The 18,236-nt window shown below is 49.3% G+C and overlaps 1 protein-coding gene and 1 long non-coding RNA gene across 10 annotated transcripts in view; both read right to left on the bottom strand.

The window, feature by feature from the left end:
- LOC148653940 (phosphatidylinositol-binding clathrin assembly protein) overlaps nt 1–8,520 on the bottom strand; it is a 35,972-nt gene extending 27,452 nt beyond the window's left edge. For 4 of the 9 annotated variants that reach the window (XM_088597042.1, XM_088597044.1, XM_088597045.1 and 1 more), the window contains exon 1: nt 7,074–8,519. In XM_088597042.1, coding sequence (XP_088453168.1) covers nt 7,074–7,203 — 130 coding nt within the window. In that variant the 5' untranslated portion in view covers nt 7,204–8,519. Of the gene's footprint in view, nt 1–7,073 lie in introns of all 9 variants that reach the window. The other 5 variants (XM_088597040.1, XM_088597039.1, XM_088597043.1 and 2 more) reach the window with 2 other exon arrangements.
- A 5,980-nt stretch (nt 8,521–14,500) lies between these two features.
- Nucleotides 14,501–16,681, bottom strand: LOC148653939 (uncharacterized). The gene is made up of 3 exons (XR_015924885.1): nt 16,161–16,681; nt 15,598–15,684; nt 14,501–15,105 (listed from the first exon to the last, which is right to left on the bottom strand). It is a non-coding gene; the product is annotated as an uncharacterized LOC148653939 (long non-coding RNA).
- Nucleotides 16,682–18,236: the final 1,555 nt, after the last annotated feature.

The following is an 18,236-nucleotide window of genomic DNA, read 5'->3' as shown; positions in this document are numbered from 1 at the left end:
GTTTGCAGTGCAGAGAAAGGCTGTGCCTACTACAAGGCTGAGAGAAGCTGAAAATGTGGCCGAGTGGAAATGGATTTGATTCTGTGATTTACGACCGATGCTTTATCAAATCAAAGAAAATCAAAACATCCTCTGTGCATTTCTCTACTGCATTTATGTATGTGCCTCTCCCCCCCCCACCACTACCATTCCCCCAACATTAAAGCTGACCGGGTCCACCGAGAAACCAACACCTCACAGTGTGCATGGGCAGATTTGAAAGCAAAACGCAACATTTCGGCATCATCAATCATCAACCAGTCTGAGCCAGTCAGCTCAGAAAAGAGCTCATCTTTCACTCAACCCCAGATCTGCTCCTCTCCTCCGAGAGTATGAATAAAAGCGCGCAGACGTTCATCAATCGGAGCACAAAAGCTGGCAGCCCGATGCTTCGTCCCAGTCGCCCCGTCGGATAACCCCAAGCCCGCCCGTGGCCGATGTTTTGTTAACCTGCACCTGCTACAGAGCCCCCTGAAGGCGGAGTGCGACAGAATGAAGACCGAGAGCCTCCGTGACGGACGGACAAAGGAAACGCTCAGTCTGAACGCGGAGCGAACAGCGACAGCATGATGTCATGGGATGCCGGTGTAAGATGGCTATTGTCAGAGGAGGGTCAGTCCAGCGGTGTGGTGGACACGCTGGGCACCGCCTGGTACTGGAGAAGCTGGGCCCGCTGTCTGCCACCGCCAACTGGCCGAGTCACTCCCCGCCACCAGCGCCACACAATCACGCCCTTGAGGGCCCAGTATCGTCTAAGGGACTGGAGCAGTGGAGGTCTTTGTGCCTTTCGAGTGCGGAAGGAGGGTTACCATACTAAATGCACCTCTGAGAAGGGAGTGGGCAAAAAAAAAAAAGCTTGCACAAGATCACGGTCTTTTCTTGCTCTCGGTCAAGGGACCCTAGAGTCTGGAATCCCAAATATGCAAGCCTGCAAATCAATCCCTGAAAACTTAAGCCATACATTCGAAGGCATGCCCTCTCTCCACAGAGCGTGCCTGCGTTCCATCAGAGACGAACGGAAGAGGATGTGAAACTGCATGGATCCACTTCGAAACCCTAGTACAGCGATTGCACGGCTTCGATAAGGCACACTGAGGAAAGGGACTCTTCCGTTTGCTGCTCATTTTAAGACGATTAATACCCCCACGGATCCTAGGAAGATACCCCGAGGCTGGCTGCTGGAAATAAATTTCAGAGACATTTTGGGACATTGCCTGTATTTTCTTGCTCAGTTTTAGTAGTATGCACAAGAAAAACAAACTATCATTCCGTGGACATTTTCCATATGGACTGATCTCGCTTCTCAAATCCCTTCGTTTAACATTGCTTGGCTTTCTTGTTTTAACCCAAAGGCTTTCGTGCTACTGTAAGCAGCTCCACATTTCCCTCCATCTGAAAATATCATGTGGAAAACGGAAAAAAATCCACGTCACCTGGGCTAATGCACATCATATTGACTTGACTGCAAAATCCCTCACAGAAAAACCTCTATTACCGTCAAAGTGCTGCGAGAAAAACTCAGGCCTTCTGTCTGAACACAGCGCTGCATTCAGCGCATGTAGGTGTAGCTATTAATAGCACCACTTTTTTTCCTTGAGTAAATAAAAAAAAACAATCTGCCCTTAAATCATTTAGTCCAATAGATAATTTAACACAATACAAAAATAGCACAGCACGAGCTTGTATCCTACCAACACGACTCCGCAGATATAAAAGGACACCTGTCACACAACAACCAGCAACCTGAGTCCCACGCGCTGTCTGGAGGGGGACATGCTCTCTCCCCTGCAGAGCAGCTCATGTCGAGAGCCTGGGGGCTGCAGTTCATTTATAGAACTCTTGCAGAGAACTGAATTAATATATTCAAGCGGGCCCCACCTTCCCCAAGAGTCCACCTTCATTAACAAACTGCTGTCATTTCAAGAGGCTCTGGCCCCGGAGAGAGAGGCGTCTAGCACAAGGTCAACGACAGGAAACGCGCCGTCAGGGGACCAGGAAGGCGACGCTGGCTGTGCTTCACCGATCTCTCATCGGAAACACAGAGGGAATGACGTTCAACACCTGTGACTCTGTACAGCCTGTTCTTCCATTAAAGCAAACCGCCAGAATCAAGTCCCCTGTTCGCTTTCCTGCGCCTTACGGCTTAAAATGACAGGACACCACTGCTGACAATATGATTAAGCTGCAAGAATTCACCGCTGTATTATTGGACAATAGCCATTCTACCCATGCAAGGAAGCACGGGAGAAAGCCCTCAGAAGCTGGTTAACAGATTAACACTGGCACCCATTAAATACCGAGTGTAAGAGATGGCGTCGCCAGTATTTGTGCTTCTCCCCCATCGGCTAATTTCCTACAGTTTCAGTGCTGCATGACTGCCCGAAAGCACTTTCACTTTCTGCTGTGACGGCGGTTTCTCAACTCCACCGGGCGCGAGAGCACATGACCAACACCTGTAAAAAGCTCTGCGACACCTGGGTCTGATATCGCAGCTGTCTCTTCAACGACGGGGCCTGTGCAACACGGATCACCTGCCCTCCCTCCTGTTTCGGGCTTTCCTCTGCGAGCTCCAGAGGGGGCGCGCGAGCATGTTCAACAGGCCAGAAAGGGCCCAACCCCACCGCGTGCCAGAGCAGAATGGGGCAGAAGAACCTCGGCAGGAAGCCCAACACCCCACGCAGAGCTCCTGGAGGGCCGGGGCTTTCTGTGCCCGGCCCAGGCTGAAATAACAGCGCAGCCCGGTCCGGGGATTCCTACTGGCCGATGCAGCGACATCTCTGGACTTAATCACACCAATCGGATCCTATAGAGTGTCCCAACAGCCCACTATATTTCTGGGAGGCTTGCAGGGATGCTGGCTGCTCGGTCCAGCGCGGTCATTCGTAGGGGACGGCCAGGCCTCAGGAACAAAGAGGTGTCGCACCACACACACCGGACACCTTTGCAGACCTGAGCTGTTCCCTAGAAACGACGAAGGATTTAAAACGCAAAGCGGAAGCCCTACTCCCCCTACAACCGTTCAAGCACAATCATGATGATCCGGGGGCCATTTCACCCTCCGGCAGTGCACAGCACAGGTACCGCTCAGATCTGATGACCAGTAACCGCGATGAAACAATCCGACACACTGTATGGTTACGGAACGCGTTTGCTTGCACAGTTTTGTGGGCGTCTTGGCGATACCACTGAACACCAAGGGAGGAAAGGCGAAGAAGCCGAGGAGCTGGTGTTATTTGCGCAACAGTTCGGGGAACAGAAGACGCTTCGGAGAAGGAACAAGCGCCGGTCACCAGCTGTGCAAGGGACGCCACGAGATCAGGAGCCGGCCGGGCCTTCAACACCCCCTCCACAGAGGAACTAAGGAAGTGAAAGACGCGAGACAGACCAAACCCCCGAGGACAGAGAGAGGCTGAAGAGAGGCTTCAACAACCTCGCTGACCGGTGCTACAGCTCCGCTCTTCCCGGGTTCCTGGGGCACCGGGCCACACGCAGGGATACAGGCTGCCTGGCCACAGGCCGCGGTCAGATCGGCCGCAGGAGCACGGAGGGGGGGGAACGACGCAAACTGAGCTCCCGTCCGCGCTGGAACGATCCCCTGCAACCCGAAACCAAATCGCGTTTAAAAAGAACCTAAAGTCGGCTACAGACACTAACATTTCTGCCCGAGGCCAGACATGCCGAAGGCCAGGATGCAACAGGTCCATGGCCCGTCTGAGGAGATCCAGTTTATCGGTGGTGCTTTCTGTAGACCTCTCTAGAGGACTTCTTTGGCGTTCGCCTTGGATTCGAACCCGCTTCTCAAGAGGGGGGGCGTCTTGCACGATACCACTCCGCCACCGGTGGACCTCTCTAGAGGACGTCCAACTAGAACCTGGTCCAAACAGGACCAGAAAGTGCTATACGTGACAAACACTTGCACTCCCTGTTGAGACTGGGAGCAGGGCCTACAGCGGCGTGTACTGTCTCTTCACTCATCGCGCAGACAAAACCCAGAATGACCACAGCCTCTAGTTATGCTCTCACTTCCGTACCTGCTCCTCCCCAGCAAAACACACACACAGCTGACAAAACCCCTTTCAAATTTTACATCAAACACCGCAGTCCCAGCAGCACTTAGGAAACTAACGAAAGGAAGGCTACAAAAAAAAAAAAGAAGAGACTTAAAACCTGGCAAACTTTACAGGATCTAAAAACATTGTTGGATTTGCAAGAGAGGACAAGGGGACGGCTCGTACCAACCCCATAGAGGAGCCACAAAATCCAAAGATTAGGCTGCATTCAATAGCCAAGAGCAAAAGCTAATAATACGCACCAGTACTGCACTCTCATCAAAACAAGTTGCAGGAAGTGGTGTCACTGATGCTTGCGAAACCCATCCACGGTTATCTTCAGTGGCACTTTAAAATGAGCATGTCTGCTACATTCCAACTACTGTGCGACAGGCACAGGAATGAAAGGGGTTAACACAGTAATGTCAAAAGTGAGGCCTACACAGGGAACAGCTGACAGGATTACTATAAGTGCGTACATTTTGTACTCGGGTTTAAAACACCATATCCTCAGAAAGCACCCACGATTTCTAAGGCCAAACAATTTCTGCCTTCACTTCCTCTGCACTCAGACTTGCTTCCTCACTCTGTCCTGCTAGGGCGATGGGGCTCAGCCTGCAAAGTGTGGACACCTCGGTGTGGGGGGATCAAGGGGATCTCTCCACAGCTCTGCAGCCACTCCTGGTCTGTCTCACCTGGACACGCACACAGCCACCGCCAGGCAGGGCTGTGTCCAACACCCCTGCATCCTCGTGTCCCAGGCACACCTGAGGATCACGTTCCTCAAGCACTTGGGCAAGAAAAGAGGAAGAAATAAGGAGAAAAACTTCTATTTATAAATATAAATGAAGGAGTGCACTTATATGTAGCACACAGATAGAAGAATGCTGAGGATACTGAAGGAAGGAGCCTGTGCTCCTCAGATCCTGAACTCCTGCTACACACCTCCATTATCATTTAATTTCACAGGTGTGTGATTGTTTGCTTTAACGCCCTGATTGTCATGGCTACAGCTGCGGTGACCTCCTACACCTTTCAAACTCAAAATCCTGCCGCTTCATCTGCATTTGACTCCGGTGTTTTGGATACCTGAAAGCACTGCTGAGCAGACACAATGGATAAATACAACTGGACGTGCTGCAGCAGAGTGGGGGAAACAGACCCATGGTGCAGGAAGCACATTTATCTTTGAAACTTTCTCTCTCTCCTTCTTCATCTGCACTTCGACATTTTTTTTTTAGTGACTCACTGATTGCCGCACAGCATGCAAGAGTGTAGCAAGGACAGTTGCTACACGGCCTCTTACTAAATAAGTGTAAAGCAGGTCAGTGCAACTTCCTTAGGAAACAAATGCAAGACCATAAAACAGGTTACAAAGGAGAGGAGGCCACCCATTAGGTTACTAGTTAATAAGTGAACCGTGGACCTCAGTCTGAACATTGAACAGCACGTACTAGTCCAGTGGTACTCAGTCCTGGTCCTAGAGGGAACTGTGTGCATCTGCAGGTTTGTGCTCCAACTGGACCACTTAATCAGAAGGGCTACACAGTACCCGCAACAGACCTGCTCGCTGGATAGTCCCTGGTTTCATAAACACTGCAGCAGAAGTGCATTATTCCCAACAATTGCAGGACACAATGCGATGCAGTCGCTCACTACACTTCCTAATAAAGAATCTGCTACCTTCTTTCTGCCTCAACAGTCCTTAATATGTGATCCAGCGACGATGAACAGGTAGGAATGACGCCGTCTCGGACACGCCCACTCGCAGTCAGATTTTCCTTCTGCTGGAGATAATTGATTCGATTTCGCCTCACGCACCTGAACGAGGGCCCCGAAACTCGCTCATCAGCACAGGATTCGCACCAATGACAACTCTCATACAGCGGTTTCAGAGCCGAGGCCGAATTTGAACAAAACCCTCTAAGACCAAGAGGGACAGGAGGGACCCAGAACCAGGACTGTGAATCTCTGCACTGGGGTAGATAAAAGCCTAAGCAAACATGCAAATTGCTCCAATGATGAAGGACCCAGCTGGACCAAAATAATAATAATGTTTCTTTATTAGCCCTATACAATTCTTGCATTACGAATTCTTTTCACATACCCCAGCTTTTCTCCATGAGACACAGATACACAGACAGGGAGAGAAGCTTGGGGTCAGAGTGCAGGGTCTGCCATTGTACGGCGCCCCTGGAGCAGTTGGGGTTAAGGGCCTTGCTCAGGGGCCCAACGGAGTAGGATTCCTCTGCCAACCCCAAGTCGCACAACCCCAAACCTCACCCTCTCAAGCTTAAACACTAACTTCTCAGCTCGTCGCCTTAATCCAAACCTTATTAGGTTTAGGAATGTGCACTGGTTAGGAATAAACTCTGGCCCCAACCTCCACTCCCACCCCCCAAAAAAAAATCACAAATCTTCTCCTGGGACTTATTTTTTATCTCATCAGCTTTTTGGTCGGGACGACCATCGTCGAGACCCACGGACATCAGAGCCAGCCCACGGCGCACAGCCCGGGCTTACCGAAGACCTCCGTGGAAACGCGCACAGCTGTCCGCAGCTGCTCCACATCTGCTCTCACGTCTTTTCCATTATATATAATTTAGATACACACGCAGTTCTCTCTAAAAACGGCGCCTGACAGCCAAAACTGCTTCCTCTCGGGAGTCATCACGAGTGACCCCCTTATTTCACTGGATCACCCCCCGACCCCACCATCCCCACGTAATTCACGTGCCGCCTCAGACATTGCCTAAAAACACACAGATCTGACCAAAGCGAGGGGGGGGGGGAGGAGGCAGAAGGGTGGTGTGACATTAAATTTAAAAAATAAAACTAAAAAAAAAACTATCCCCGGATCCGTTTCGACGTCGACTGAGATTTATCGCCAAGGGGGGTATTTACCCAGCCACGGAAAATAAAAAAAAAACCCAATAACAATCAAGCGTGTTTAAAATACAAAAGGGGACGATGTAATATACTCACAGTCGAGGTGTTTCTTCTTGGGTCCGATGACTTCGTGTGTCGTGGACTTGCACACCGCCTTGCTGATAGCCGAGCCGGTCATGCTGTGCTGAGCGGCGGCGATCCGGTCCGTTATAGACTGCCCCGACATCTTATTGGAAAACAAAAAACACGCAGGACCTGCGAGGCTCGGCGACAAACGTGTCTGGGGCGGTTGTGAGGAGGGGTGGAGAGGAAAATAACCGCTTCTCTTGTATCAAAAATAATTTTCCGTTTCTCACATATAGAAATCCTGACAGCTAACGCTGGCGGCACAAAATCCACGCGTGTCCGAGACCGGTACACAAGGCGCGCTTCGCGGCGTACTTGTGAGGTGGAGCGGTATCAAATCGGTGTTTTCTTTTAATTAATTAAATGAACGTGTTAAGGTTTGAATCCCAGTCCCGAGGGCTTGACAAATCCGGGGCCCGTTGAAATGCCAACAGGGCTGGGGGAAAAAAAAAAAACCCGACAGGTCTAAGATCACACACACACAAATCAATAAATAAATCGCAAAGGGGCTTCAAACTTCAAGTGGCTTCTCCGATAACTTCCCAAAGCGTTCACAAGACACCCAAAGAAAAAAAAAACGCACACATACACACACACAAAAAAAAGACACCTGCAGCGATTAACACGGAGCTGGGAGGGGGGAGAGAGAGAGGGTGAAATACCACACACTCACACGCACGGTTTACACCGTGAAACCCGCGTATCTCATTACGACCCCCCGGGGCTGCTTCCGAGACCCGGTTTTTTGTTGTTGTTGTTGTTGTTGTTGTTGTTTTTTTACGGTGTCAGGAGGTGAGCTGAGAATCCGAGGGCCAGAAGAAATAACACCGCACGAATCAGAGGAGTCCCGTTTCCCGGCCTCGGCTGCTGACAGACTCGCCGGCGCGACAGGGCCCCTGAGCTTCACCCTGACAGACCGACCGACAAGACCGACCGACCCGCTCGCCTTCCGCGCTCGCTTCAGCTCTTCTCGTCCGGGCTTTCTTCTCTCTCTTTTTTTTTTTTTTCCCCGGTTGGTGCTGGTTGGTGTCGGCGTTTGCCTTTTTTTTTTCCGGCGTACTTGGAGGTGGTATTTCACTCAAGAAAGAGAGAGAGAGAGAAAATGGCTGCGCACGAATCAGGTGATCGAGAGAGGGGCGGACTGGCTGAGTCAGGGAAGGGGTGTCTTTAAGGAGGAAGGGATCTCTCGCCCTGCCGCTTCTGAATAGCGCGTCTTTCCGAGGAAATTTGGGGGGAATAAACAACAAAAAATAACTCCGTGACAGCCCACGGCAATTACGCTAATGCTTTAACCGGCGGTTGCGTCAGTCGAGCCTGTTTTTAGCAGCTAAATCTCCTCGTCTTCGTGCCGAGAAGTTGCCCTCCGCCGGGTCTTAAGGCAGCGCCGTGAAACTGACTCGTGTCCTGGTGTGACCAGCCCCGTCTCCTTCTTCTCTGCTGGTGCAGGGAACATTGTGTGCTGGGAGGGGGAAATAAATAAATAAAATTGTGCTGCTTAACCGTTTTTTTTTGTTGGTAACGAAAAAAAAAATACGTCAGCCGCTTGCTATTCACACTTGCGATTAATTATTAATCAGCGATCAAGACAAGGAAGTCGTACTTGTAAAGAAACCCTTTTTTTCCTGCTATCTGACGTATCAAGACACCAGTATTATTCAATTATTACAGGTTTTGTCTGAAAACACACACATTATATATAAGAAAACGCATATGTATATAAATGTAAGAAAAGGATTTCAAAATGTTGATATGTGAACTGAATGCTAGATATGGAATAGGAACGACTTCACTAAATCAAATAAATAATTTAAGTTAGATTTCTGTAGACAGATTCTACCTACGAATCAGACCACCAGCTCAGACTCCCTTTACTTTTCTTCCTTAATCTAGATCGGTTCCTGAGGGGTCTCTAGTTCAACACAAGCAGTCAATTACACAATTAAACTAATTTTCTAAATGAGAAATATATAGGATTTTTCTTAAGGTCTTTTACAGTTGACAGCACAAGACATTCAGTTCACTGGAGGTACTGTTACCACCTTGCAGCCTTGTTAGAATTATTACAGTTGTGCAGTTAATAAAATAATTAACTGAGAACAAGGGGAGGGAGAGAAAAACTCAAAGACAGGCTCTCCAGGAACAGGGTGTGAGACCCCTGATATAGAACAGCAGTAGGGAGGCCTGGAGCCAGTGTAATGGGCTCTGGCAGGTTTTGGAAAGCCCTTTCAATTAGACCTTAATCCCTTAATTGGTTCAATTAAATCATTAAGGGCTGAGAATGAAAAACAGAAACAAACGCCACATTTTCACACCTAGGTTGACTACCCCTCCTACCCTCATCTACCAGGGGGAGTGGTATTGTATGTCTCACCTCTACAGACACACACACATGGTGGGTTTCTGATTTAATTTCTGATTTCTGTTGAATTCATTGTAGTTTGATTGGGGTCAGGTTGATTCCCAGACCAGAAGGAGTACAGCAGAGTAGTTGAGTCAGTTAACCCCATGTGCAAACCTTGGGCCCCATCTCTCCCACTGCCCTTTTAACCCACTGACGCCCCCATCAAAGAAGCATGCTGTTGCACGTTCCTAACCGTGTTCAGTCACATCGTCTTGCAGAGCTCATCACACATTACAGTGGGCTGCCTTGACCTTGAGCTGCAGGGGCGAAGTGGCAACAGATACGTATAAGGACGTCAACATACCCAAGGCAATGAAACTCTTTATTGCCCTGTTTTTTTTTAAGAAATGCCATGATGTCCTATGTGACTTTTTATTTTTTATAGAATTGGGAAAACTGGAGGTGTGGGTGCAATTAAATGAAATCCCTTTCATCCATCCGTTCATTTGCTCAGCTGCAGATTTCTTCAGAGAACAAAAGGTCAACTTGAAGGCGCTCTATAACTGCCGTTTACAAGGAAAATAATGTGTCTTCTTCTGGAGATGGACTGGTGACATAATATTCCTTCAGCTTTTAATCCCCCTGGGATTCCAACCCACTGTTACAAACAAAGGCTTCTTTGAGCACAGAGAGATTCAGAAACCGATCTCGGAAACACCTGCTAGGTCCATGTGCTAGTGGAGGTGTCATGGGTAAAAAAAGTGTGTAGGTGTCAGCTGTAGACAGACATGAGTAAATCACTGCATTGGAAAGGTATCTGGAGCCCTAGGTTGTACATAAACCACACATAGCAAGGTACTGCATTATCAATGACACCCAGCATCAGCATTCTGCTTCAAAGCGAATCTCAGGAGTTTCCAGTCTTGTTAACCTCAGGTAGTTTAGTGACAGGAAACATCCCGAGGTTAAAAGTGGTAACTGTTACTACCTACAGTAAGTCTTTAGAAGATAATGTCACAAATGACAGGAGCCTATTCACCCCATATGGCTCATAGGTTTGGTATTTACTAGTTAACTGATCCCAGGGTCTCATACAGCCGTTACTTGAAAGAAACCAGGCTATCTGCTTCTACAACATGGCAGGGCACCTTGTTCCACGCTCCCACAGCCCTTTGTGTAGAGAAGTGGCACCGGTTGCCAGTTTTAGATGCCCTTCCACATGCTTTCCAGGGGTGCCCTCTGGTTCAAGATTCACTGTTCAGCCTGCAGCGTTCCGCTGGCCTGACGTGCTCAGAGCCTACCAGGATTTTCAATACTCCTATGAGCTCCCCTCGTCCTTCTCCGTTCAAGACCAAATGGTTGGATCCCCGTTTTTGGCAGGCTATCGAAATCCCCAAACCTATTGTATCCATTCGAGGGGAAATCAATAATACTGATTGCACTTTGAGAAACAATATGTGATGCGCTATCCCACGTGTTAGTCGCATGTGTAGCGACAGCGAAGTGTTCGTAGTGCAGACGTGCAGAATACATCACAAAGGAAATAAGCTGCTCTTCATGCACTGAGAGGTCGTTTTAAATCGTGGAGAGCATCGTGCACAGGCAGGATGAGCCTGCTAAACATCTCAAGGAAGTGGTTGAATTGACAAACACTTTAAACAGATAAAGCTTTTTTTTGGGGGGGGGGGGGTTGTTTGGGGTTGAAACCATCTCCAAGCCTAAACGAAAGCATCCCTGACACATAAGCTGCAATAATCCTACAGTCCTGATCCAGACAATGGAAGGAGGGAAAGGAAAAGCATCCGTCTATGAATCTGACTTCCGCAAAACGTTTTCAAAGTTTTTATACATGCGACTGTTATCTTTTCACAAGGCAGGGGGCTGATAACCTTGAAGTGTCCGTGAAAAAGAAAGTCTTCATGATCAACGCGAGAAGTCAGGATCAATATCAATGTTAATGTTACAACACTTAAAATAATAATACACACTCTGATTTTTTTTTACTTTTACTTCCAGTCCATTAATAAATTAGAAAATACATTGTACTTACAATGGTTACCCGCTCAGCTGTAATTGCACTGGATCACTGATGACCAAGTAGTCAGGACCTCCACTGAATGCTGTCGTCCTTAGGACAACAGCATCTCGTACAGATCCGTGTCCCCTGTCTCCATGTAGGGGGCGGAGCTGTGCCACTGTGGCTAAGAACCTGCGCCTGTGGCTGGAAGGTTGCCGGTTCATATCCTGCAGCCAGCAGGGGAATCCTACTCTGTTGGGCCCCTGAGCGAGGCCCTTAACCCCTGCTTCAGGGGTGCTGTATAAATGGCTGACCCTGCGCTCTGACCCCCAGCTTCTCTCCCTGTCTGTGTGTCTCACGGAGAGCAAGCTGGTTTCTGTGAGAAGACAAACTCCTAATGCAAGAAATTGTATAGGGCCAATAAACTGATCTTATCTTATACTGGGGCACTTATACTGGGGCAATTCGGGTCCACAGGGAAGAGTGCCACCTACCGGACCACCATCACCACATGAAGCAACGACCTGGTTTTCCTTAAGGCAACAATTCCGACCCCTGCTCTGGGGAGCTCTTGTCTTCTGGTTTTTCCTTCAGCCACGTCTTCAATCACAGGTCTGAGGCGTGGGGCAGAACGGAGGCCCAGGGGTGAGCTTTGCCACCTCGCACCGCTGGGCCCCGGGGTGCTGTCTGTGTGGAGTTGGTATGTTGTCCCCAGTTCATCTGGGTTTCCTCCCGCAGTCCTAATGCTGGTAGGGTAAATGGTTTCTGGGAACACTGGACCTGGTGGGAGTGTGTGTGCCCAGGATAGGCACCTGCTCCCCCCTGGCCCAGGAATTTAATTAGCCGTTCTTGAAAGTGATGTGACAGTGATTTGAGGGATTTCTTAAACTTTCTTTAGCTCTTGAAAGGTCAAAGGGGATTTGTAATGGGTATCAGCCCTGTAACGTCAGCCCTGAGTTTTACACAGCTTAGACAGAAATTAGAGGAGCAAAGCAGAACAGCTCATTCTCCACAGAACTGCCACATATCACCTTCAATCATGTTGAATGTTGTAACCAAGACGTGTTCATGACTTAATGAATCGCTGCTCCTGCAATAATTAAAATCACATCTTTTTGAATAGCAGAGGTTCTCAATCAACTCATTTTCATAACTGTGACTCGGCTCGAACACCAAACACTGGGCACTTGTTTCTTTGTGAAATCCCATATCATGAGCTCAGTGCTTTACTCCTCAAAGGAAGTATGCTTCTCAATCGATCAACAAACCTATCTGCTTGCTGTCTAGAATACAAATAACATTATCTACATACTTCATGAGCTATTGATGTGAAGCTGTTGTCTATTCATTGTGTATTACTACATGTTAGATGAATCAGTGACAAGTTCACTCAGAGATGCGAGTAGAGCTCCGCCTAGTGTCCTTTTTTGGAAGTATCTCCATGGCAACTGGAGCAGGAGCAGTGTTGGTATGTGTCCATGGTAACGCCAGCTGCATTCTGCTACACCAGCCTGTTCTTAAGGAGCAAAGCGGAATAATTAACTAGTCATCCAGTATCAGATCGGAGACAAAGCACATACTGGCTGTTCAAAATATATTGAAACATCTGAAAAAAATATATACGTAAGCATATAAATGTATAGCAGTAAAACTACTAATAGCCCCCCAGTTCATATTTCAACATGGTTAACATGACACATTGTGTGTAAAAGAATGAAAGAATTCTTTGTTTAACCCCTTTATTTATAATGTTGCTCTGGCCAGGATCTAGTAGTATAATGAAAACAGAAATTTCAGTCTATGTTTGTGAAGGTTTTCTCACCAATATCCCGTGAGAGTGGAGGGAGAGAACTGGACCAGCGAGTTCACTTAGAACTGGTGAACCGCGTGCGCAAGGCACACCCTCCCCAGTAAAAGAAATGGCCCGAAGGGAAAGACTGGTGGCCAGCACAACGTTTCACTGCTGCGCGCTTCTCGCTGGGATCTGGTTCACGCGCCGAGACCTTGCCGGGCCCTGCTCCTGCCCGTCTCTCCCTGCACCCCCCCACTCCCCCTCTCTGCTCCCAGCAGGCGGCCCGGACCCCTGCCTGATCCCCCTTCTCCACTCACCAGCGTCACTGGACCACCCCGGGGATCAGACTGCCCGCCTTGGACAACTGCACACGGGTCATCCACTTAAACCCCATTTATTTCTTTGTTAGCTTTTATCCAAAGTGACCTCTACTGGCGTTTACTCACTAATTTTCAGAGGTGGGCATTTGTATATTGGGTTGGCATCGCAGCCTTGCAGCCCTGGGGACCTGGGTTCAATTCCAGAACTGTCTGTGTGGAGTTTGCATGTTCCTCTCATGTTTGCCTGGGTTTTCTCCAGAAGCTCTTGTTCCACCACCCCCCCCAGTCTAAAGACATGCTGGTGGGTTAACTGGCTTCTGGGAAAACCGGCCCTGGTGCGAGTGTGTTTGTGTGTCTGCCCTGCACTATACAATCTTGTTGTTCACTCTTGTGAAGCCATTTTTAACGGCTTTGTCCAACACAGGGTCGCAGAGGGGAGCCAGAGTCTATACTGGCAAGCAGCGGGCACAAGGCAGGGTACCCCCTGGACAGGACGCCAGTCCATCACAGGGCAGACCGACACCAACACACACGCCAGTCTTCCCAAAACCCAGTGAACCTACCAGTATGTCTCTGGACTGTGGGTGGAAACAGGAGCACCGGGAGGAGACATCCAAACTCCACACACACAGCGCCCCAGGAAGAGAGCCCAGGGCCCCAGCACTGCGAAGCAACAGTGCTAGCCACCGTGCCACCAGGCCCCCCATTCATAGAGCCATGAAGGCTTATTATATGACTACACTCCTGATGAACTGCAGGCGCCTTACAAGCACATTCTGCAGCAGAACACACACTGAGGTCCTGTGGTATTCCAGTGTTACGTTAAACTTCACACACTCAAACCCTGGGCCAGTTGTTCTGTTGTTCTCATAAGCTTTCCACAGGGAGGCCCCTTGTTACAATATTATTTACAGCAGGAGTCCCCAGTTACTGGCTGCTTATAGGCGTTTATTAGCGGCAGTTACAGCAGAGGAGAAACAGACAGCCTATGGAGTCAAGAGCCTTCCGACGCGGAGCGCAAACATGAATACTGAGGGACAAGCCGTTTCTGTCTTCCCCAGAGCTAGTCCAGGTCCGAAAATCACAGGAGGCCCTTCAAGAATCAGGGACAAGAGACTCACGGACACATCTCCCTCCTCAAGGCACGGGCAGCAGAGAACGAAAGGCGGGATCTTAAGCCCGTTAAGAAAAAAAAACTTCTGATGAACGCACGCACGCAACAGAGCCCACTATCTGAGGTGCTCGCAGATGCCCCCCGAGACACTGAGCATCCGGCCCGTCGCGGACTCTCAGCAGAGCTGCGATCAGTCCCGACTACACGTGGTCAGTGAGGGTCTCCTCTTCCGGCCCCACGGCGCCGGGCAGGCGGCAGTCGGGGCAGATGTAACGTAGCACGCAGACGTAGGCGCTGCCCGACAGCGCCACGGTGACCACCAGCAGCGCCAGGCCCAAGAGCGAGTGTCCGGCGCCGTCCTGTCGCGGGGTGGGCAGGCTCCCCTCCCCGGCCGGAGGACCCGTGGCTGCGTTTTGCCCTGAAAGAGAGAGGCTCTCAGTCCAAACCGAGCGCAGCTAGGTCTCCGTCCCTCACAGCCTGGATTGTCTGCGCCTCTACAGCTCTTTAACTCCTTGAAAGCAGGAAGCCCGTGGAAAGTCCTGTCTCTGTCCCTTTGTACCAGGAATGGGCTGAACTACCTCTTTAAGAGCTGAGATCGGATGTGACCTAACCGCCCAGGACTGGAGAGGTGAAGGCCTCAATCTTCTGTGCGTTAAAATAAGTGGGGGGGGGGGGGGGGGGTGAAATTATGTTTTACTGGATAGGAGAAATGTGACCTTAGGCCATATTTTTGTTTTTAACTCAGATCCAAAATGTCCATTTTCCTAATTCACACCTGTCAAAGTGTGCAGGTGTGCAGTTCAAGGAACTGCGGTTGCCGCTACTATTTAAATCACTGTGGTGAAGAAATGTGGTTGAGCGGATGTAGAAAAAACCTGAGACTCGACTGTTCCTGGCTGTGAGGTCTTACCCTTCCCATGTCCGAACAGAACCAGCAGCAGGAGGAAACACGGGGTCCCTCGCGGGCTCAGGAGCATCTCGGGGGCTAAGTTTTATCCTGGAATGAAAAAAAAAGGTGTTTTTTTTTCCCGGTCCGCGATCCTTGAGCGCACCCTAGTGGACACCCGAGCAACGAGCGCTTCCTTTGCGCATTTGGATTAGACGCGCCGCTCTCACGGGACCGGACCGCTGTGAACCACAACACAGCTCCCCTCCCCAGCGTCCATTTTCAGCGAGTTCGCTGCTGCGCTGGAAAGCACGTCGATGAAGCGAAATAAAACAGATGGGCCACTACACACCCATCAAGTAAGAGTGCGTTGCTTAATAATAACAACAACTTTTATTCATAAAGAACACTTAAACTGTAATTCGTCATTGGAAATAAAAGTCGCTCCCAGCGGTGATATTAAATGTATATTGTATAAGCGCAATGCTGGTTTTTACGTATATAAGTATAATACTAGTGTTATAGTGTACATTGGGTTTATAAGTATAAATGGTTTATAAAAATAAAGTTATTTATTTAAAAAGTACCTGATTCTTCAGATGACTTCACCGCCAGTGCAGTTTTCCACTGGGAATCGTAGGTCTTGATGTGGGAGTCGCCCAAGTTCAAAGACAGATTTCCTTCAGTTCGGAACTCTCAGTCTCTGATTCTCCTTTCCTTCGATATCACAAACAACAACAACTTGATTTTTGTTATATTTTGGTTATTATATTATCATCCCTTTCTGTCAGCTTCGCAATTAAAACAGTTATTGGAATCTTGTGACAAAGAGCAACACCCATCAAGAAAAAGAAATTCGCTCCTTTTCCGCGCTTGTGCCTCAAGACGCAAAGAAAGGGCTTTTCAGAGACTCCAAAAAGAAGATTTCTCAAATGCATTTCAAGTACGGCACTTGGAGCGATAAGTAGCGTCGCTACGCCATAATTTCGCCAAGTGCGCGAGACCATGGGTGCTATATTTGGCTCTCGAGGGACGCACCCTTTAGACGCCGGTGCTCGCGCTTGTTCTACAGGCGCGCGGCTGCGCTCCAGCCCGGACCCCGCGCGCGGGATGTCCGTCCGACCGCCTGCAGAGTTACGCTGATGAACAGAAAGAAGGGGGTTTTACTCCTTGTCTTCATAAAACCATTTTTTTAAACAATTCTACAGCAGGACTATAAAAATCGTCCTTATGGTAGCTCATAAGTCCTTCTAATAAAGGAATTTTCAACTTCTTTTCAAAAAGCAGGGCCCTAGGCCGGTGTTCAAAAGAGACGACGTGATGTTGTGGTAAAAATCAACTAAATATCACCCTGCAACTCACAACTGGTAACGCGCTGAAGCTCAGTAAGTGTGAGTCTGGTCAGTACCTGGATGGGAGATTCCTGGGGAAAACTCAGGTTGCTGCTGGAAGAGGTGTTAGTGGGGCCAGCAGGGGGCGCTCACCCTGCGGTCCATGTGGGTCCTAATGCCCCAGTATAGCGACGGGGACACTATACTGTAAACAGGCGCCGTCCTTCGGGTGAGATGTAAAACCGAGGTCCTGACCCTTTGTGGTCATGAAAAATCCCAGGGCGTTTCTCGAGAATAGTAGGGGTGTAACCCCAGTGTCCTGGCCAGTGTTTTTACCCATCATGGCCTCCTAATAATCCCCATCTCTGAACTGTCACATCATCCAGGTGGGGCTGCACACTGGTGTTGGTGGAGGGGAGTCCCCGTTACCGTTGAGTGGAGTAAAGCGCTTTGAGTGGAGTGTCCAGAAAAGCGCTGTACAAGTGTAATTATTATTATTAGGTTGTTACTTCGTGTGGCCTTCTGTTTCGATCAAACGTGTTTCAACACCCAGCCTGTTCTATATTTTTATGATGTGTCAAGAGTCCATGACAAACAGTTGTCTGCCGGTACATCTAATTGAGCTAATTCCGATACGGAAACAAACCCCCCTCCCGACCTCGGGCTGGTGCGCGTGCTGCCGGTGCGGCGGGCGCTCAGCTCCAACAAGAGGTTAACGAGACACCGCGAGGAAGACTGCAATTAGTGACGCGGATTCGTCCGCCCCGCGCTCGCGAAGGGACAGGCGTTTGAACGCCTGCCAAGAAAACCGCTTTCCTGGGTGAACATCCGATGTTTGCGCATTCGCTCCTTCATTAGGATGTCGTTCCCTCCCCCCTCAGTACTGTTTTTTTTTTTAAAAAAAAACAGATGACTCTCCTCCTTCAGAGACAGCCGAAGTTAAAACGTCGAGAGGCTCTCGTGAGACACGGGCGAGCTGCACCGCGCCAGCGTGGCGGAAAAAACAGACGCGTGTGTCATCGAAACGACGGTTTTAACACCACGAAGCGCTGGCCCGGTGCAATCAGTCTCGTCACTCTGATGTCGGGGCCCTTATCTGTATCAGCAGGGCCGGATTTTGGTGTTCGTAGGCACTTTCACTCCGAAATGTGCATGAAGGGGGGTGAACGTCAATTGAATGACGTCGATTGACGATGCGCTTTCGTCTATTCTCATGCTAAAACCACGTGATGGATGGAGCGAGTCGGGCGACCTTCATTTCGATCCTCCTGGTTTCTGGAACAGCCGCTAGACAGCGTGAGACTGTTGATCTGGAGCACCTGGAGTCGATCG

The sequence above is a fragment of the Lepisosteus platostomus genome, chromosome 10 (genome assembly GCF_059453375.1).
Source record: "Lepisosteus platostomus isolate fLepPlt1 chromosome 10, fLepPlt1.hap1, whole genome shotgun sequence".
In the NCBI taxonomy this organism is placed as follows: domain Eukaryota; kingdom Metazoa; phylum Chordata; class Actinopteri; order Semionotiformes; family Lepisosteidae; genus Lepisosteus; species Lepisosteus platostomus.
Note: the sequence above shows the minus strand (reverse complement) of the source record. Positions and strands in the feature narration are given on the sequence as shown.